The sequence below is a fragment of the Malus sylvestris genome, chromosome 9 (assembly GCF_916048215.2).
Source record: "Malus sylvestris chromosome 9, drMalSylv7.2, whole genome shotgun sequence".
Lineage (NCBI taxonomy): Eukaryota > Viridiplantae > Streptophyta > Magnoliopsida > Rosales > Rosaceae > Malus > Malus sylvestris.
Window position 1 is genome coordinate 9,315,053 of NC_062268.1, and position 21,168 is coordinate 9,336,220.

Below are 21,168 nucleotides of genomic sequence, written 5' to 3' on the forward strand. Positions count from 1 at the left end.
GGGAACTTTTTAACATATGAATACTTACTTAAACCTTTCACTGTAAGATTCTTCACAGGAAATTGTGGATGGAGTGAACCGTATGGATTGCCAATACACAACGTTTGGCTTAGAGATCTTAGAAGCATAGGACTACCAACCCACTTTATTATCGGAACCCAGTTTATCTTCCGTCATGGAGGAGGAATGACTGTAACAAAAGACTATGCCTTATTCCATAAATACACGACATCAGCTTTACTAGAAGCCAAATTTGATACCAATAGTTCAGCGGAATTACTACCAACCAAACTTGCAGAAGAACTTGAAAAACTACCACTAACATCAGAGTTGCGAGAGAAGCATGGTGGAACCCTTAAGAAACAATACCACAAAACTCAAAAAACCAAATTACTAAAGGATTGTAAATGCGAAGTGAAAGGAAGTTGTATGAAACAACAAAAACCAGACACAGTATATTTTGACACAATTGGATGTATACCTAAATTAGTAGAACTAGAATCGCCAGAATGGACTACCGAGATAAAAATTAAACCAGACGCATGGTTTATACCAAGAGCCTTATGTTACTCAGCTACTCTAGATCCAGATGATTTTGAAATTTCAAGTATTATAAAGAATTTGGAAAACCAGCACTTGTTATCAGATGATCTGAAAGAATATGTTCATGACAAATCAGTGATATGTAAATTAGAGATAAAGAATCCTAACTACTTGATTTCCGGAGGAAAGATAGAATTCACTAACATAGACATACAAGACATGGATCAACACTTGAAAGAGCTACTTGACTTAAAATTTATATCAGAAAGCACTTCACCTCACAGAAGTCCAGCGTTTATTGTAAGAAATACTGCGGAAGAACGAAGAGGAAGGTCCAGAATGGTAATTAATTACAAAAGATTGAATGACAATACCGAAAGAGATGCTTATGATTTACCAGATAAATCCATGTTAATAAACTCGATTCAACATTCAGAAATTTTTAGTAAATTTGACTGTAAATCAGCTTATTGGCAAATTCAAATGCATCCAGAAAGCAAATCATGGACAGCCTTTACCTGCCCTTCAGGATTATATGAATGGAATGTAATGCCATTTGGTCTCAAAAATGCACCATCAGTTTACCAAAGAAAAATGGACCAGATATTTAAACGTCTGAAAAAGTTTTGTTTAGTTTGTATAGATGATATTCTAATTCACAGTAAATCCAGAAGGGAACATTATTCTCACTTGAAAACCTTTTTCGCGACAGTTAAAAGTTCGAACGTATTAATCTCCAAGAAGAAGATAGAATTATACAAACCCAGGATAAGTTTCTTAGGATCGGAAATAGGCAAAGGAACTATCACCCTACAACCTCATATTACCAAAAAGATATTGGAATTCCCAAATAAGATTGAAGATACAAAGAAACTACAAAGCTTTTTAGGACTAGTAAATTACGCCAGAATTTACATTAAAAACTTATCTCAATTACTTGGACCCTTATGGGCTAAGTTATCTAAAAATGGACAAAAACACTTTAATAAACAAGATGAACAACTGGTACAGGAAATTAAAGAAAGATGTAAAAATCTGCCAGAGCTTTATCTGCCACTTGACTCAGATTACTTAACCGTTCAGACAGATGGATGTGAAGGTGGATGGGGAGCAGAACTAATTGCTAAACCCACTAAGATAAGTCATAAGAAAAATGAAAGAATTGCCAGATATGGATCAGGTAAATTTGCAGAAACCGACAAGTTATCTTCGGTAGATGCGGAGATATTAGCTATTGTATACGCACTCGATAACTTTAGGCTTTATACTTTAGGAAAAGAAGAAATCACGATAAGAACAGACTGTATAGCAATTGTAAAAGCATATCACTCTTTACAGGATGCTAAGCGAACGGGAAAAAGAAGATGGGTTAACTTCTACACTAAGTTAATTGAAGCAGGACCACGCTCGATCAAATTCGAACATGTGAAAGGCTATAAATACAGACCAAAATTCTTCATTCAAACTCACCAAGCAATCAAACCATATCTTTACTCTTAAACCATCAACAATCTTTATGAGCATTATTCAGTCTTTTCTACTCCTTGCAATTTTTATTTTATCACTTGAACTTCTATACCAGAAAAACCAGTAAAAATATCCAAGCATCTGAAGATCTTAACCTGAAATACTACCAAGCCCTTGAAGATATCGAAACCCTTCAAACAGAAATCTCAAGGCTCAGATACCAGAATCGCAGAAGAGCTGCAATCGGAAAGTATATGATATGACAGGTAAAAGAAAGAGATCGTGCACAGAAGAAATAATTACCAGAAGAATCATACAAGAAGAAGATAATTACAACAGATACCAGGAATACCAGATTCAGCAAAATACAAGAAGTAGACCCAACTAGGGGTGGGCAAACGGGTACAGGAACCGCGGGTAGGGGCGGGTAATTCAGGTTCGGGACGGGTCCAATATTTCTAAACACAAAACGGGGCGGGGCGGTTCGGGTATATGAAATTATCGGGGCGGGGCGGGTCTTAAAATAGAAGGGAACGGGCCCCCGGCCCGGCCCGTTTCTTTTCCTCATCCCTAGTCTTCTCGATCTCTATTCCCCGACACTTTACATTTCACTCATACCCGGCCCATTTCTTTTCCTCATCAGTCATCCTTAGGCTTCTCGATCTTTCTTTTCCTCATCAGTCATCCCATACCTCGAGACCTCCTCCTAACTCGCTCCCAGCCTCCCACCGTCCCAGCTCCATACCCCGCCACCATCATCGTCAGACCTCCATCTCTCCTAATTTGCTCCTCTCTTCCTCGATGCGTCCGCCGCCATGTCTCTCTCTCTCTGTGTGACGAACTCAAAGGGACGGACGAAGTTGAACAACTCGAAACGACGCCTCCTCCGTCTGAATTAGACCCATATTTGCAGCGCACGACTCTGCTCATAGTCCTCTTCAGTTTTAAGGTATTACGTTTTAGGGATTTAGGATTGAAAATTAAATTAGGGTTTTCTAGATCTAGGGGTTTTGTTGGGTTCTTGAATGGCTGCTCACTTGACACCACATTCCTCACAATTCTACTTGTGATTGTTATTAATGTGAATTTCTGCTTGTAATTTTGAATTAGGGTTTCAGGGATTTTAGGGATTTTGAATTTGGGTTTTAGGGATTTTAGGGCATTTCATCCAAATTTACTTTCAAATATATCATCTCATTTCATCCAAATTTTCAAATTTGACTGCAGAAGATAGGGAAGGTTTTGCAGTCATCCCGTGGCTGGTATTGATGATGCCTTCACTTCATCTCGTGGCTCCACCAAGACCCTTTTATTGATACAAAATTGTGTTCAATTATTTATTTCATCTTGTTTGCATTGATTGATATATATATCGTTGTGCTAATTTGAAATGTTTGACAAACTGTTTATTCATACCGTTGACAGAGCTCTTTACTCTGAGAATTAGGCTTGTTGTAGTGTGTTGGCTCATGTATGATCACACTGTTTATATCCCTAAAATTGTACTTGTGAAGATTTGCAACCTCTGAGAATTAGGCTTGTTGCAGTGTGTTGTAGCAAGCTATTTGTATTGTTTAAAATGTGGATTGCTTTGTTTTTAAAGGTTGAAATCTTTGTTGAAACCCTTCCTGCAATACTTTTAGTTGAAGTGATACATTATCTTTGATATATTGTATTGGGATATGATGAGATGTTTTCTATAGTCTTCTACTTTGGAACCCAACTGATGTAAGTACTAGTCTTCCTCTTTTTAGCATATAGTTTATTTCTCTTGTTTTCAGTTGGTTTCATATCATATTTAAACCTTAAAAATAAGAATGATTCAACATATATCAATAGAATAGGGATGGATTTAGTTGTTGGTTTTATTCGTGATCTGATGTGAATCTGTGCAGGTGAATTTGTGCAAAATCTGCACACTGCATGCAGTGTCACTGTGATTGTGCAGTTGCAAATTGCAATCTGAGCAGTTTGCAATTTGTGCTGTTAAAAAAAAAAAAAAAAAAAAGGGTACCCGTGGACCCGGCCTGAATAGGCCCGTTTCAACCGGGCCGGGTAATGTGCGGTTCCTATACTAGAAAATCCAATCCCCGCCCCGTCCCGGCCCGTTTCGTTTAAGCTCCGGTTCCTACAAACTTAGGTTCGGCCCGGCCCGCCCCGGCCCGTGCCCAGCCCTAGACCCAACAACAGTCATAAGATATAAGAAATTGCGGAGATAATCGCAGATCACCGGAGCTTCACTAAAAAAGGTTTAGTTGAAGCAATCCAGAGCATTTTATACAGCTGAAAATGTTTCCAGGAGCACCAACTCCAAGAAGGGGCCGAGCGCCACTTCAACCGGCTCTACCTATGTTGAAGTGTATTTTCGCCTCTAGAGTCAGCTAACATGTTCTTTATGATAGCTCTAAGCATTAGAGTAATTAGTCTTCTTTCTTTGATTTAAGGGATGTGATTAATTGGTAAGCTACCATGTTCTCTAGGAATAGCTCTAGGCACTAGAGTAATTAGTCTTCTTTCCTTGATTTAAGGGATGTGATTGATTGGTGCAAGTTGTTTTTTTGTAAGGTGTAGATTAGGCTAGCTTCTCTTTCTTCCCTCTCTTTCTTCTCACATATATCTGGACCCCTTGTACATTAAACTCATTAAATACATTACAAATTAAAGCCATAATTTCTATATGGTATCAGAGTAGGTTCTTTTGTAACCTGTCTCTGCCATTCTTGCTACTGCGATTTTTTTCTTTCAAAGTCTAAGTCATGGCTGAAGAAAGTTCTGTGAACCATGATGAGGAAACTCATCATAGTCTCTCTCCAAACTTCTCAGATGTTGAGGTTGACACCAATCAACGTTTATGTTCAGTTCTCTTAAACGAGTTCAATTATCTTCCTTGGTCCCGAGCTGTTTCACTAGCTCTTGGAGCCAAAGGGAAGTTAGGGTTTGTAAATGGAAGTGTGGAAGCTTCAGACCGTTCTTCCTCTACATACGATGCATGGCTTTGCAAAGATCAACTTGTCATGTCCTTGCTACTCAACACCATGGAGAAACATGTTGCTGAAATTTTTAGCTACTCCAATTCTGCACATGATCTTGGAAAGCTTTGCAGGATATGTATGGAAATCAAAACAACTATGCGCGGGTCTTCCAATTAAAGAAGGACATTGCCAGTGCTCAACAAGAAGGGAACGCGTTTGTTCAACACCTTGGGAGTCTCAAAGCTATGTGGAATAAGTTGGATGTATATCTCCCACATACCACAGATCCTACCATTCTCTTAAAATGAGCTGAGGAAGACAAAATTTATCAGCTGTTAGGGAGTTTGAGCTCTGAGTACGAGGACCTAAAGAGTCACATCTTGATGAGTCAAGACCCTACCTACCTTCAACAATGTTTGTGCAACTATCCAATGAAAAGAAGCAAGGAAGAAGGTTATGAATGCTGATTATAACCCCATATTGACTGAGACTCGGGCATATGCATCAAATTACAAGAATTTAGAAGCCAAGGTATACAAGGGAAGAAACACACATCTAAAATTGGAAAGATGATACAAGGTCCTCACAGCAATTTCAACCTCATTTCAAGGCACAACTTGCTAATGCTCACCCTCTTACTATTTCACAAGGATCCATGGAGTTCATTGCCAATCCATTATCATTGATCAATGAATTTGCAGCTTACCTACAAAGTAAGGGACACGAAGGAGGCTCACATGGTCAAGGCAATGAAGAGGGTAGTCACACATCTATGTTAGGACAATTTGCCAGCTTTCTTGCTGGAAATGAGAAAGTTCCAAAGGGAGAAGCATCAGGTATACTCAAAGCCTTCACTACTGCCCTATTAACTAGTACTGAAACTGATTGTTAGATAATTGATTCAGGCGCCACATATCATATGACAAACAAAGTTACAAATTTACATCATTTAAAAAAAATTTCAAGTCCCTCGCATGTGTCTATTGCAAATGGAAAAAATGTCTTAGTTTTGGGAAAAGGAGAAATAAACTTACTCTCTCAAAAAATACCTTCAACTGCCCTCTATGTACCAACCTTTCCTTTCCAACTTTTGTGAATTGGAAAGATCACCAACACTCTAAACTGCCATGCTATTTTCTCACCAAATAATGTGATGTTTCAGGATGTTCTCACCATGAAGATGATTGGTGAAGGGGTCTTCATAAATGGACTTGACTACCTGTGCAAGAATGCCTGTTTCACTCAAGCTCTTCAAGCCAAATCGAAGTCCATAGATGAAAACCAACTTTGGCATAGGAGATTAGCTCACCCCTCTGAAGTTGTCTTGTCTAAACTGTTTCCAAATTTTTGTTACCCTTATCCTACTTGTGATACTTGTCAATTTTCTAAGTTTACTAGGCTACCTTTTGGTAATTCAATGTCTAGGACAAGTAAACCTTTTGAAATGGTACACATCGATGTATGGGGACCTGCAACTGAATCAATGGAAGGGTTTAAGTACTTTGTTCTATTTGTTGATGATTTCTCTCGATCAAGTTTTCTATATCTTATGAAATCAAAGAGTGAAGTCCCAACCATTTTCAAAGATTTTCACATGCATGTTAAAAAACAATTTCAATCAAACATTAAGGTTTTAAGGTCAGATAATGGCACTGAATTTCTATCCAACAACATGCTTTAATACATAAGTTCTCAGGGTATCATACATCAAACCAGCTGTGTAGGGACTCCTCAAGAAAATAGAGTAGCCGAGAGGAAAAATAGAGATCTCTTGGATAAGACTCATGCTCTCATGATCCATATGCATGTTCCAAAGAAATTTTGGTCATTTGCCATACTTACTGCCACTTATCTCATCAATCGACTTCCAAGTCGTGTGCTAGGGTTTAAATCTCTTTATGAAGTTCTCAAGGGGAGGAAAATAGATTTGACACACTTCAAGGTGTTTGGTTGTGTTTGTTTTGTTCACATCCAAACCTTGAACTGTGACAAACTAGATGCTAGGGCAACCAAGTGTGTGTTTATGGGATACTCGGCCACCCAAAAGGGATACAAGTGTTTCAATCCAGTCACTAAGAAGTGCACAGTTTCAAGAGATATGAAGTTTAAAGAAGATTGTCCCTATTTTACAAGTCAGGATGAGGATTTAGTTGACATGTTCCCACTCCCTCAAAACTTTAATCATCCGATGTTGGAAGAAAGATCAGTCACTGTGAGTCCAGATTGTGAAGAGGTACAAACTGACCAAATTATTGCCAGTGAGAGTGAAGAAGAGCCCTACTCTAATCATTCTCAGTCCACTACAGAGTCTCAGGTGATTAAGAGAAACCCTTCTCGAATCAGAAAACCTCCAGCTAGGTTGCAAGACTATGTTACATATGCCTCACGGCATCCTATCACTGAATGTATCAGCTTTAGTAAGTTCTCAACATGTCATGCTGCATTTCTTAGTGAAATTGATAAACACTGTGAACCAAGAAGCTTTCAAGAAGCTTCTCTTCTCCCACAATGGAAACAAGCCATGACAGAAGAGCTTCGTGCACTGGAAGAGAATCACACATGGAGTCTAGTTCAATTACCACTAGAAAAAAGGCTGTTGGAAGTTGTTGGATCTACAAGACAAAATTCAAAGCTGATAGATCTATTGAGAGACACAAGGCTAGACTTGTTGCTCGAGGTTTCACACAAACCTTTAGAGTAGATTATAAGGAAACATTTGCACCGGTGGCCAAGATGAACTTAGTCAGGGTTTTACTTTCAGTTGCAATCAATTGTGGGTGGTCACTCTACCAAATGGACGTGAAGAATGCTTTCCTTCACGGAGAGTTGCAGGAAGAATTGTATATGCAGCCTCCTCCAGGCTATGATGGTATCAAAGGTAGCATGGTTTGCAAATTGCACAAGGCAATATACGGATTGAAACAATCACCAAGAGCTTGGTATGCCAAGCTTAGTTCTAGTCTGGAAAAGGCTAGATTCGTGCGAAGTAATGCTGATTCTTCGTTACTTGTAGCACCAGTGGGAAGTTGGTGGTCTTCATCTACGTTGATGATCTTATCATCATTGGAGATAGTACCGTGGAGATTGAAGCACTAAAACTCTCACTACATCAAACTTTTGCTATCAAAGATTTGGGAAGGTTAAAGTATTTATTGGGGATCGAAATGGCAACATCTTCAAAAAGACTGTTTCTACATCAACGGAAATATGTATTGGACCTTCTTTAAGAAGCAAAAATGCTTGACTGCAAGCCTGCTATCACTCTCGTTGATTGTAAACTGAACCTCAGCATAGATGGAGAAACCATGCATGATGTAACCTACTATCAATGATTAGTAGACAAACTCATAAACCTCACAATCACTCGTCCAGATATCACTTATGCTGAGAGCTTGGCTAGTCAGTTTATGCACTCTCCCATTGTTGATCACCTTAACATTGTTAAGAGAATCATTCGTTATCTCAAAGGTTCAATAGGGCAAGGAATTACAATGCACAACAATCAATCTACTGTCATTAGTGGCTACACAGATGCAGACTGGGCAGGTAATGCAATTGATAGGAAATCAACCACAAGCTATTGTACATTTGTTGGTGGAAACCTTGTCACATGGAAGAGCAAGAAGCAACATGTAATTGCTCGTTCCAGCGTAGAGGCTGAGTATCGAGCCATGGCAGCCACTGCTTGTGAACTCATTTGGCTTAAAGGGCTTCTTTCAGACTTAGGGTTTTCTAGTTCTACTCATATGTCACTTATGTGTGATAATTAGGTAGCCATGCATATTGCTGCCAACCCTGTGTTCCATGAAAGAACCAAACATATTGAAGTGGATTGTCATTTCATCAGAGCTCAAGTTCAAACTTAAATCATCCGGACCATGTTCACACAAAGCCATGATCAATTGGCAGATCTCTTTACAAAGGCATTGGCATCCACTCAGTTCCATCGATTATTAGGCAAGCTTGGCTCAGTTGACCTCCTCGATCCAGCTTGAGGGGGAGTGTTGAAGTGTTGAAGTGTTGAAGTGTATTTTGGCCTCTAGAGTCAGCTACCATGTTCTCTTGGGATAGCTCTAGGCACTAGAGTAATTAGTCTTCTTTCCTTGATTTAAGGGATGTGGTTGATTGGTGAGCTACCATGTTCTCTAGGGATAACTCTAGGCACTAGAGTAATTAGTCTTCTTTCCTTGATTTAAGGGATGTGATTGATTGGTGCAAGTTGTTTTTTGTAAGGTGTAGATTAGGCTAGCATTAGGCTAGCTTCTCTTTCTTCCCCCTCTTTCTTCTCATATATATCTAGACCCCTTGTACATTAAACTCATGAAATACATTACAAATTAAAGCCATAATTTCTATAACCTACCAGACAACAAAGAGCCAGATTTCCTCAAACCCAAACCAGAATTCCTCTATCTACCCAAAGTATCAGCAACCCAACCAGACTTGCACCACAAACACCCGAAGTCTAAGCTGCAGCAGTTAGGCAGTCTTCACCAGAAGCCCAAGGAGATGAATGGCAGAATCTTGACAACCTAACAATAGTAGAGTTATAATGCTTTTATTGGAGCTAGCTAACCATACTGTTTGAAATTTTCTTTAAAGTAACAAGCAAGATGTTTGATGAAATGATCCGTGAAGTTCGTTATAGGAGCCTCTTCACACGCCCTCGTTATCACAAATTCATGCCTTCACCACCACAACTAAGCAAGTTATATATGGTCTAGGGTTTACATTAAACCCTGAACACTTTTGACAAACCTTTTAGGCCCATCACGGTCCATCACAAATATTGTCAATATTGTCTCAACCAAACCACCTATTACTAGGTGTTGGGTTTTATCACAAAAAGTTTCGGTGATATTAAGGGTGAAACCTCTCATATATTACTCGTATATTATTTTGTCATGATCAATGTTGGATCCTATTCTCCAACATGCCGGCCTCCTCATAAGCAGCCTCACACAAGGTCACAAGGGAAACCAATTCGCACATCTGGAACTGGTCAAGTCATTATACCGAAGCTAACACAATTTTTTGAGAGCCTAGACATCATTAAGGGACTAAAGCCAATGCAACTTTTTGAAGGCCTAGTCATTTAATATCCTTAAGTAGTTAAGCTAGAGCTAGCGCAACTTTTCGAAAGCCAACTTAAGGAGGCAAATTCGAACCCAGTAAATCAGGCTAAGAAGTGTCAAAAGAATAACCTCCTCTGATACATGATAAATTTTTTAGGCCCATCATGGTCCACCACCAATATCACTAATATTGTCCAAACTTAACCACCTATTAGTAGGTATTAGGTTTTATCATAAAATGTCTCGATGATATTAGGGGTGAAAACTCTCATATATTAATTGTATATTATTTTGTCATATGACCGATATAAGATCTTATTCTCCAACAACTTCACACTTACAATTACGAGTACCAGCGCAACCATATACCATTATATACCTTACAACAAAATCACAAAAAACACATCCAGGTCAGATTGCAACATGCATTACAATTGGATTTTATCGATCTGTCGGGTCCTTGCAGCTAGCTCAGATTGAAACCCTGAAACCAGTCATGTTTCAGTTTCAGCCAGTACCATCCTGATAAGGTTGCCCTAGACTGCCACTCAATTACTTGATGCTACAAAACATGATCCATGCAAATAGCTAACAAGGCCAAAAAACATCAAAGTCAGCCACTATATATATATGTAATACAGTAAATAATTCAAAGGTTGATCAAGTTGAGTGGAAGATATACAGATAGATATGATATAGTTGTTGTTGTGATCTGATCAAAAGTGGGCCAAACTTTTTCTACTTTCTGCATATAATGCTTTCACATCCCTTTTGCCTCTGTGTTGTGTATTTCTGTAGTCCTACACCACATGTTGCCTGGAAAATAACACAAGGGAAATAAAGCCAGAGATGATTAGTTGAACGCATGTGAAGAAACCATAATTTTTGTGTCCTTTTCATCTTCTATTTCTTTAATCATTATGGTATCCCAAACATTTCTACAAGAGCAGGCGAAAAGTTAAATGGTAGACTTGTTTTCCGGTTTTAAAACAGTACATTAAGTTTATAGGTTGAGTGATTGAGTACACGCCTCAAGTCTATAACGCTCAAATCTTCACTTTCTGATGATCAAAGGAAAACAAAATTATATCTCCCTGAAACTATTTAAGTATTGTGTAAGTTGATGATGGTTATGTCATGTTGGTATAATTATTTATGTAATTGTGACATTAAGACTAATAAGTACGCTGTGCCGTTTAAATATTCATGATAAGCATGATTATTTTGATTATTTTAATTACTTTAATGGGATTAATGGATTAGAACAAGCAAGTGCCATATAAAGCCAGAAGAGCATCGGCTTCATTCAATTTAATTACGTTGGCTGATACCGACTAGGGTGTCGATATCACATACCTCAATCATATTAAGGGTACCATGTACTTATCATATTCTCTTTGATAAATTAACATATTAGCTAGTCCTAATCTGTATTATTCATTAGTCAAATGTGTTGGCTATAAGCTTCACCAAATATATCCTATGTGAAGTGGTTTTCTGTGCAAATTTTTAAGTCTCAAACTTAAAGGATTGGTGTAAAACACATCGTCAACTTAATACCAGAAGAATGTTACGATCAACCCACTCACTTATGTGTCTTATTATTCCTAATTTTAATGATATTCTATTATAAAAAGGAAGGGGATATTTTACTTTGAGAGCAGCTTCAATTGTGACCTAAAAGCTCAGAGAATTGGGTTGCTTTGCCTCCAACCTCCAAAACCCACGTCCAACGGCCCAAAAAATGAAGGGCTATTGCTGGGCTCCACCAAGCTTACGGAGCTGCCCAACCATCTCATGTTAAGCCTTGGGCTTGTTGGCAAGAAGTGACATCATCAAGACATCAAAGAGCAAACATGGGGCCCACCATGTGTTTCTCCGCTGTTGGATTTCCAACAGTTTTCACATCTTGATTGTTTGATTTCGAACGATAATCTTTTTTTCTTGGAAATTATAGATTTGTGTCACCTAACACAATCTAGCCCATCTGAATTAAAAAAAAAATAGAAATCGACAATCATGATTAATCTAAAGGTAAAACAATCCAACAAAATACCAAAAAATTTCATTTTTTTAACAACACACTTAACAAACTTACAAAGATCAACCATTTTCTTCATTCACCTTTCATTTTTAATTACTTATGTTTGTTTGTAATGCTATGCTTTGTATTTAAAATTAAATTATCAAAGTTAAATTGAGAGTTTTATTTTCAAAGAAAAAACTTACTAAGTAGTAAGTATAAACTTACAAGGCATAACAAAAAAAAAAATATATATATATATATATATACACACATATATTTGTAAGTAGTAGTCACCTTTGCCCTTGCTCTTCTCAAATGGGTGGACTTGCCCAAACACAATTACTGTTCAGAGCAATTTTACTGCCCTTGCACTCCTAAAATGGGTGGACTTGCTCTAAGAAGATGGGGGTTGGGTTAGGCCACACAACTTGATATCAAATTCAACATAAATACAATATGCACCGTTATTCTTGTGAATCGAACTTGAGACATTTTACTTACAAATGAAGATAATTATCAATAGACCATAATACTAGCTAGTTAGTTAATTCTAACTATTAAATCAACTTGTGCGCATATGTGACTGACCTCGACACTACTATAGTAGTGTTAACTTTTTATACAATTAGTTAAACCAAACCCCATAAAGTTTATGGTGTTTTTACAAAACCTCTTCATGTTTAAGAAATCACACTATCAACTCATGAGTTCAGAATAATTTCTCAAACATGTCTATAATAACTATAAAAAGTTGACAAAGCACCAACGATCAGAATCAGCTCATGCACACTTGTATAGAGTGGTTAACACTCATCGATTAGCATAACTGTCTTAGTAGCAATTGCCTTTGGATTGCTCTTACTATTCACTCTATATAGTGATTAACACTCTATACTCACTTTCCTTGTCCTTGTCCTCACCCTCGCCCTCGCATGCATATGTCAACACTCATTATATCACTCGCCCTTAGTAGTTATGAATGTTCTACAATTGTAATTAGTATTTTAAAATAAAAGAACAATAATTGAAATTACTAAAAGCTCATTAGGCGACTTAATTAACAGAAAGTTCCCATTCAAACGGAAAAAAAATAACCTCCCATGAATTTCTCCATTTCTGAATCTAGATTAGATTCACAAGATCACTTTTTTTTGTTTTGTTTTTCACTCAAACAACAATATTTTGTGTATCCTCCTTTTGAACAGGTCGTACCCGATCAACAAAACTTTATGTTACTATTTTACCCCTGTTCTTTGTTTTACTATCCAACTAATTTTTCTTTGTTAATTTTAATCTCAAATAAAAAAACATATTGATATGCAATCCAACATCTCTTATTTCACACGACACTATTTCAGATTTCTATTCTATGCTACATGTTTTGGATTCAATTTTAGCACTTATGAATTACACGATAGTGATTAGAAGAAGTTATCAACTTTCAAAATAATGAATTATCATGACGAAATCACTGGTTAAATTGCATTATTGGAGTAATACAAATTGGCTTTTGTGCTGATTTTAATATTACAAAGTACAGTTACAAATTCATTACTTTTTGTAAAAAAAGTTTCTTCAAAAAGAAAATAAAAAAGGGAAAAAACCCAACCACCAATCACGGAGAGGTGAACTGGGTCTTTAAATAGGGACCCACGTATCGCCACATAGGATTTCTGCACATGATGACGCAGGTCCCACATCAAGTTAGTAATCTAAAGTGCACTCAGTCCTGCGGTTACGATTTCACTATTTATCCACAAACACCAACGCCTGGAGAAAAACAAACTGTAACTAGCTGCCACATGCCACGTGGCGAGCATGCATACGGAGATTAGATTTTCGCACCCCAAACTCCAACGCCGAGATGAAATCTAGACCGCTGATTGTCCACAAGGTGGGGCCCATTTCTACTTGCATGTCAGCCACCTACTCTGGCGACAGGACAAGAAGACAAAACAGAACGTACGGGGTCCCACGTGGGTCTTCTGTACACCCACATCGGTATTTCCGAAAATTTGTTTTTAATTTTTAAAAAATTAGTTGGGGAAACAAAAAGAAAAAAAAATTAACTGAATGGACTATTTCAATATACATGGAGGACAATTTGGGGATTTCAGTTGGAGTCTGTTTCGAAAATCCAGGCTCATTTTCCATAAATTCCCGCAAATTTCTGTAACGACATGTTCCACTACACCCTGTAATTTTAAAAAAAAATTAAATTAAACATATTTTTTTTATAAAAATTCAGCAAAACAGAGAAGAAGAAGAAGACACCATTAGGATAAGAGTGAGATGCAGTAAGAGAGAGAGAGTACAGATACAGAGTGGTGGTGTTTTATATTTTTTTAATTAATTATTAAAAAAATGAAATTGTAGTGTTTTTTTTTTTTTGTTGTGTATATATTTATATAGTTTGCTGATTTTGAACCAAAGACAAGGCCCCTCTCTCTTGTATTCTATCCCTTCTGTCAGTTTGCTTTTCTTAAGAATGTGTCCTTTCTGTTTCAGAGAAGAACTGGAACATAATTGCAGAAGAAGAAGATAAAAATAGCAAGAGAAAACACCACCTAGAGAGAGAAAGAGAGGAGAGAGAGAGGAGGAGGAGGAGGAGGAGGGAGTGAGCAGAAGAATCAAATAATCTATGGCTGCTATGGAGGAGGAGGTGGATTACTGGTGGTGGTTCCTTTGACTTCGGTGGTTTCATCTTCTTCTCAAAAGGTTTGGTGGGTTTGTTTGTTTAGATCTTTTTTTTTTTTGCTCATTAATGGCTGCATACTTACCATTTCTTGCTGTTTTTGCTCCTTTTGTATGCTTAATTATGGCCAAAGTTTTGGCCTTTTGACTTGGGTTTTTCTATAACTGCATATCAAAATAAAAAATGATCCTGTAATTTTATTTTATTTTTTTTGAATTTCTGTGTTGCTTCAACTTCTGGTATGGTTTTTATGTTTCTGAAAATTTTGATGCAGGCAAAGGGTGTTGGTTTTTACTTGAGTTCTGTGATTTTTGCTTGGAAATTAAGAACCTATTTTTTGCCTATTTTTATTATTTATTTTAGAATAAAATTGAAATGGTCGGGTTCTCTTCTGGCTGCAAAGCATATGAAAATTTGACAAAAGATGTTTTCTGGGTTTTATTTGACCTTCAAATCTGAACAAAATTCACAACCACTGCAGTTTTTTTTTTTCAAAAGTTGAAACCTTCACCTTCTTCTCCTTCATGTTTTTTTTTTTTTTTTTGTCAAGAGAAAAAATTGAAGTAAAAATACTAGACTTGGTCAGGAAAATAATTTACTGCCTTTTTTTTTAAATCCTGGCTTGGTGGTTAATAATAATGATGATAAATAATTTAATAACAATAATAAATAAATAAATAATACGTATGCTGGTAATTAGAGAAATAAATGTTTGTTTTTGGTGTTGATTTTCTTGGGTTAAATTCACCATCCTCATTTTCTGTTGAAATGTTGCCTGCAGCTTGTCCTGTTTTCGAATTTGAGGTCGATATTTTCGTGTTGTGTTGGTATAAAATATGGATGGGGGGCAATTTGTGGTGACTGAATATGGTGACTAACAAATATAGAAGCTGCTTATGGTTGAACCAGCTAGATGACCTTTTTATTGGTCTCCCTTAATAAAGAGGTTTCTTACCCGAAATAGCGTTTTGGAATGCCGCTTGAAGGTTACATAAATCTACTCAGAGGCTTGTTTCTTTTGTTCACTAGCTTTGCATCATTTTCTGGTGTATGCTGACGAAGAAATCGATTTCTTCTATCGTCCATTAATTATTTTTGGGGTATATTTGGATTAATGACTAACTTTCTATATGCGTTAATCTGCCGTTGTTATTCCTATCTGTTTGCGCATTTTCGGCCTTTATAACAATATGTACTTGTATTTTACTTGTCTTATGCAGTGTTGCAATCTGAGATGGATTTTTCTGAGTCCACAAAAGTTGTGTACAATAGGATCCAGAAGATAGAGCCTGAAAATGTGTCCAAGATTATCGGGTATCTTCTGCTGCAAGATCATGGTGAGCGTGACATGATCCGACTGGCTTTCAGCCCTGATAATTTGATCCAGTCTTTGATTAACAAAGCGAAAGCTGAGCTCGGGTTATGCAAACTGGCAGTGTCTGCTTCAATCTCACCTCAGGTGAACCAAGTTCCTGTTTCCGACTTACCTTTACAATTCACTCCATACAGTCCACGACCGGTTTCATCTCCCACAACCATCGGAGCAGCAAATCCATATAGGGAACTGTCTGGTGATCAGCAACCACTGCAAGCCATAGAGTTTGTTCCACCAGGGTACTCAGATTCAGCGATTGAAGATTATCGCCTCCAAAATCAAATGCAGTTTCTGCCCGAGTTTTCAAGCAATTACTGTTATCATGAACCTGCATTGAGTGTGAGAACCAGTCGAAGGTCTCCAAGCTTGCCTGAATTTCCCCTTAAGGTATGCCATTACTTCAATAAGGGGTTCTGTAAGCATGGAAGCAACTGCAGGTACTTCCATGGCCATCCCATGCCAGAAAGCTTTTCACAGTTTTGCAGCCAAAACTCAAATGAGCTTTCAAACGATGATCACGTTGTCTCCCCTGGCTCCCTTGAAAAGCTAGAGATTGAAATAATTGAGCTTTTGAAATCTAGAAGAGGGTTCCCAATATCAATTGCCTCTTTGCCGATGATGTACTATGAGAAATATGGGAGAACTCTTCAGGCCGAGGGATACCTCACTGAGAGCCAGAGACATGGTAAAGCTGGCTACAGCCTGACAAAGCTTCTTGCTCGATTGAAGAACAGCATTCGCCTTATTGACAGGTAACTCTTTGTTAATTGCTAAAGTTTTTTCTCACATCATTTTTTTTGCTTGCTAGAAGTGCTTGACTCGAGTGGTTGTGCAGACCTCACGGACAGCACTCAGTTATATTGGCAGAAGATATCCCAAAATACTTAGAGTATGCTGGTGAGAAAACAGAACCTGGTGGGATTATTGCTGGTTCTCGACAGATATATCTGACCTTTCCAGCCGAGAGTAATTTCACGGAGCAAGATGTTTCCAACTACTTCAAGTAAGGACACCAAAGAAATTTCCCTTTCAATTTCTTAACTGTTCATTTGAATTTGCTTATACTTTGAATATTGGTTGACAAACTTCTGGTTGATTTTTAAGTTTATCTGTATTTTGTAGCAAATATGGGCCAGTTCAAGATGTACGCATCCCGTGTCAACAGAAGAGGATGTTTGGTTTTGTCACCTTTGTTTATGCAGAGACGGTGAGGCATATTTTGTCAAAAGGGAATCCTCATTTTGTATGCGGGGCTCGTGTGCTGGTGAAACCTTACAGGGAAAAGTCTAGGCTTGTTGACAGGTAAAACATTTTTATTCGTTCAAAGTCAAAGTGATTGTCATTTTTGCTGTTCTTAGTTATATTTTACTCAAACCAAAGTGGTTATTTTCGTCTGTCCTTAGAAACCAATGAACATCTCTGAGCCTTATTTCTGCTTGTAGTTACAATTATGTTTATGTAAGTCTTGATGTTGTTGTGGTCTGCATTGAACTTAGCCTCTGATTTTGTTCTGTTTTTCCTCTATAGCATGACTTACTTATGCATCGTATTGTATAAGCGTTGTATAAGACGCTTCCTCATATACATTTTTTTATAGGTGGGAACCGGGTGCTACTTGTAGTTGGTTTCCATTAAGTGTGTCTGAACTTTTCCAGCAGAGTTTCTCTTACTTATGAATTACTTACCAGCATTCTTAGCTTTCAAACTTATCTATACACCTATCGCTTCATTTCTCTCCTAACTAAAAGCAAATATAGCTTTTGTTCTCTAAAAGCAGAAATTATATCCACTAAAATTAGTTAAGACTAATTCATACCCTTAATTTCTTGTAATAGTCAACATTGTAGGTTTGGCCAGCTGGCACTTCTCCCTCGAAGAAAGTTGAAACTGCTTGCCTCCATTTTATACTAATCTGCTTTCGAAAATTGTTTTTCGTTTTCTTTTTCCCCTCAATTGCAGCCTAGCTTTTAATGCTTTATTAACGGTTTCTGAAGTATCTGCTTATGTGTTCCATGTCTTCTCCCCTATGGTTTTCTACTAATGTTTAAACTTCTGAAGTTTATGTCACATGTGCAGGAAGTTTTCGGAGAAGATGCAGCACTCCACATGCTACAATTCACATTTCATGGATGGAGATTCAGAGCTTCACCCAAGTAAGCAAATTCTTCAGATAAATGCAGTAAGTGTCTATTTTAACCTTTTTGGTTTTTGAAAGCACGTCTTAACTAATAGAATCTATGGTGTGCTTAATATAGTGCCCAGAGTTTGTGATAGCGCAAGATTTCTAAGGAAGCAGTTCATAGAGGAAAATGAGCAAGCACTCGAACTTGAGAGAAGGCGCCTCTCGGAGATGCATTTAGCAGCTAAGCCCTTATCCCATCATTTCTATTATGGCTACTCGATGGATGAGCTTAAGCATCCAGAAGGTATACTAAATGCAACTTTTCAATTCATGATTTGTCTTTGCCTAGCTTATTTCTTGTTTTTTTTCGCCCATTTTCGAGCTAATATTCTTCCGGGATATGTCACTGTAGCCCATGCAGAGCAAGTGGAATTCCCATCCTCAAAGGAATTTAATTATTTTCTGGATGTTTTGAATAATGGTTCCACCAGTGAGGACAAAATCAGGCACATTAATACTAATTACAGTGGTCAGGATAGGTATACACACCATTGCTTGTTCACGTTGAACTTGTAATACTTTAACCAATTTCTTTTTCATCTCGGTTATTTTCTTAACATTCTCTTCTTTGTTTACGCTTGCCATGCAGCGGTCAAGGAATTAACCTTCCAGAGAGCCCATTCGCGACTCAAATGGCGAGTGGCATATCAACAGTTATATAGGGGATTCAAACAAACAGTAAATTATAGAGAGGTAGAGCACCGGATTCCTAGACTAAGACTAATTCGTGGTTTCGATACAGCAGGAGAGGCCTTCATATTCTTCTATTTTCATTATACTTTTACCTCAATTTCATCGGTCCGTCAGCTAAGTAGAGAGAGAGTTCATACCAACTGAAGAAGAAGAGAGAGACACAGTAGACAAGTTATGTTCTTCCCCAATGTTACACCGGGCGAAGGAGATCGCAGAGAAGAAAAGACATAAAAGCTAATATGTGACAGGTTTTTTAAGCCTTTTTTTTTCTTTTTCTTCTTTGTTTTAATATAATCACAGAGGATGCAGCAAGGAAGAGATGGGTTTTTAGAAGTGACTGAGATATAGTTTGGTTTAGTTGAAGAAGAAGAAGAAGAAAGTAAGTAGTAGTAAAAATATGCAGGTGTGTGCAGAGTAAAGAAGAAAAGGTGTAGAGATCTCTGCGACATAAACAAATTCTAATAATTTATACAAAGTTTCTATTTACCTTAGTAAATATGTTTCAAAATTCCATGCACTATATGGATGATGAGATTTATACATCTAGAATTTTTCTACAGTGCTGTTAACTGCACTTTTAAAATGCGGATATGTTGTCAATATTGTTGATACTTCGACCATACAAGATGGTTAACCGCACTATAGAAAAACTATACTTAGCGTTGATATTATGATACTTTATTTTATTTTGGACTGAAGGGTAGGCCATATTTTGGTCCACCAACCTTGTATTCATAATTCATTCTCTTCCCATGATTAGGGGAATCAAAAGGTGGCATAATTAAATTATGGTAATTATGCTTAGTGGTTCTTGCATCATTTTGTTTTTCCTGCAATTAGTTTAACTTTTCTTCAGAATAAACATCTTTGTCTTGGTGTAGTTGTTATAAAGCAATGGAATTTATTGGTAGATTAAGCTTTTGTTAATGATCATTATTTTAATGAGTGATTAGGGTTTTGAAATTGCATGTCCTAAAAGTTGAGGGGATGTGATAGGAGGATTTTGAGGCTGGTGGTTGATAAATATGCAATGGCACCTTTCTCTTTCTTTCTGGCTTGAAGACAGAAATGGGACCTGGTTTTGATTTGTTTGATATTTGTAGGACCCTGTAATTATATGACCCTTCAATGTTAAGCTAGGGCACCAAAAGATATTGAGCTGTAAATTTGATATTTTATGTGAAGTCATGTAATATACAGCTAATCTTCATGAATCTCTAGTCCAAAATTGCTTAAAAATCCCAAGTGAAACAAAATTTCAAGGTTGTGAAAAGCTGTGTAGTTGTAACTTGCAAGTGATACTATAGGCTTATCACCTCCTTTTTCACACAGAAAAAGATCGATTTTCTATGGTGCTTCGGAGTATTAGATACTTCAGATTTTTTAGTTGTTAGATCTTTGGTCAGAAACACAAAAGTCAATATCTAATGGTTAAAAAGCTTGGAGTATCTTATAATTTAGAGCACTCTAGAATGGGTATCTTCTAAAATCGAATTTTCCTCGACAAGGCGCATGTAACTCAAATGGAGTGTTCACCGTTGCAATTGAGGTTGCGTTCTGTTCCCAAATGCCCCTTCCACAAATATTCCTCGGTCACGAAATCAGTCCCTCTTTTCATGTGGTACTTGTCATGCGATGCCTACTCTAGAAAAAAACGAGGATATAGCACAGTTACAAGACAGATTCTCTCGACAACAAAGATGGTGCTGCCTTGGCACATTAAATTCAAAGGTGGTCCATGATGTAAGCCCAAGACAAATTAGGGTTTTTAGGTGGCACTGATTATTTTGTCACATGATTGTGCTTGCTTGTTGGGAAACATTTACATTGAAACTATCGGATTGGTGAAACAGAGAATTTGTTAATCAACAAGAAAGCAGTCACGGCACTTCGTCTCCGCTGTTTACTGTCTACGGATTCTGCTCTGTTTCTCGTCTTGTACTTGGTTCTTCTTCCAAAGCTTTCTGTCAATTGGGACAACCGAGCAGAAAATTGTGCACACCGATGGTCCAACGTTTAACCTAAAAAAACATAAGGGTCTTGATCTTGTTTTTCACTCAACGGGCGGAATGATTCGAAATTAGATTCTCTTTTAATATCGAGAAGAGAAGTTAACGTGTTTGAACATACATCCATGGAT

At 37.4% G+C, this 21,168-nt stretch overlaps 1 protein-coding gene and 2 long non-coding RNA genes across 9 annotated transcripts; all 3 read left to right on the top strand.

The window, feature by feature from the left end:
• The first annotated feature begins 1,908 nt into the window (after nucleotides 1-1,908).
• On the top strand, nucleotides 1,909-9,331 carry LOC126633716 (uncharacterized). 3 transcript variants are annotated; one of them, XR_007627143.1, is made up of 3 exons: nucleotides 1,909-2,400; nucleotides 4,201-5,818; nucleotides 6,145-6,492. It is a non-coding gene; the product is annotated as an uncharacterized LOC126633716 (long non-coding RNA). The 3 variants fall into 3 exon arrangements; XR_007627141.1 differs by lacking the exon at nucleotides 6,145-6,492 and adding an exon at nucleotides 9,216-9,331 and having other exon boundaries at nucleotides 1,928-2,400; nucleotides 4,201-4,575; XR_007627142.1 differs by lacking the exon at nucleotides 6,145-6,492 and adding an exon at nucleotides 9,202-9,331 and having other exon boundaries at nucleotides 1,928-2,400; nucleotides 4,201-4,562.
• LOC126633717 (uncharacterized) lies at nucleotides 2,477-3,712 on the top strand. The gene is made up of 2 exons (XR_007627144.1): nucleotides 2,477-2,959; nucleotides 3,238-3,712. It is a non-coding gene; the product is annotated as an uncharacterized LOC126633717 (long non-coding RNA).
• A 4,968-nt stretch (nucleotides 9,332-14,299) lies between the features above and the next one.
• On the top strand, nucleotides 14,300-19,524 carry LOC126583163 (zinc finger CCCH domain-containing protein 18-like). Of its 5 annotated transcripts, none has more exons than XM_050247469.1 (9): nucleotides 14,300-14,806; nucleotides 15,560-15,764; nucleotides 15,999-16,905; nucleotides 16,989-17,156; nucleotides 17,276-17,455; nucleotides 18,212-18,306; nucleotides 18,409-18,579; nucleotides 18,688-18,814; nucleotides 18,925-19,524. In XM_050247469.1, exons 2-9 carry the CDS (start codon nucleotides 15,752-15,754, stop codon nucleotides 18,995-18,997), a joined length of 1,734 nt encoding a protein of 577 aa, XP_050103426.1. In that variant the 5' UTR covers nucleotides 14,300-14,806; nucleotides 15,560-15,751; the 3' UTR covers nucleotides 18,998-19,524. The 5 variants fall into 5 exon arrangements, with proteins under 5 accessions (XP_050103426.1, XP_050103425.1, XP_050103428.1 ...); XM_050247468.1 differs by having other exon boundaries at nucleotides 14,300-14,801; XM_050247470.1 differs by having other exon boundaries at nucleotides 14,304-14,801; nucleotides 18,230-18,306.
• The last annotated feature ends 1,644 nt before the right edge of the window (nucleotides 19,525-21,168 follow it).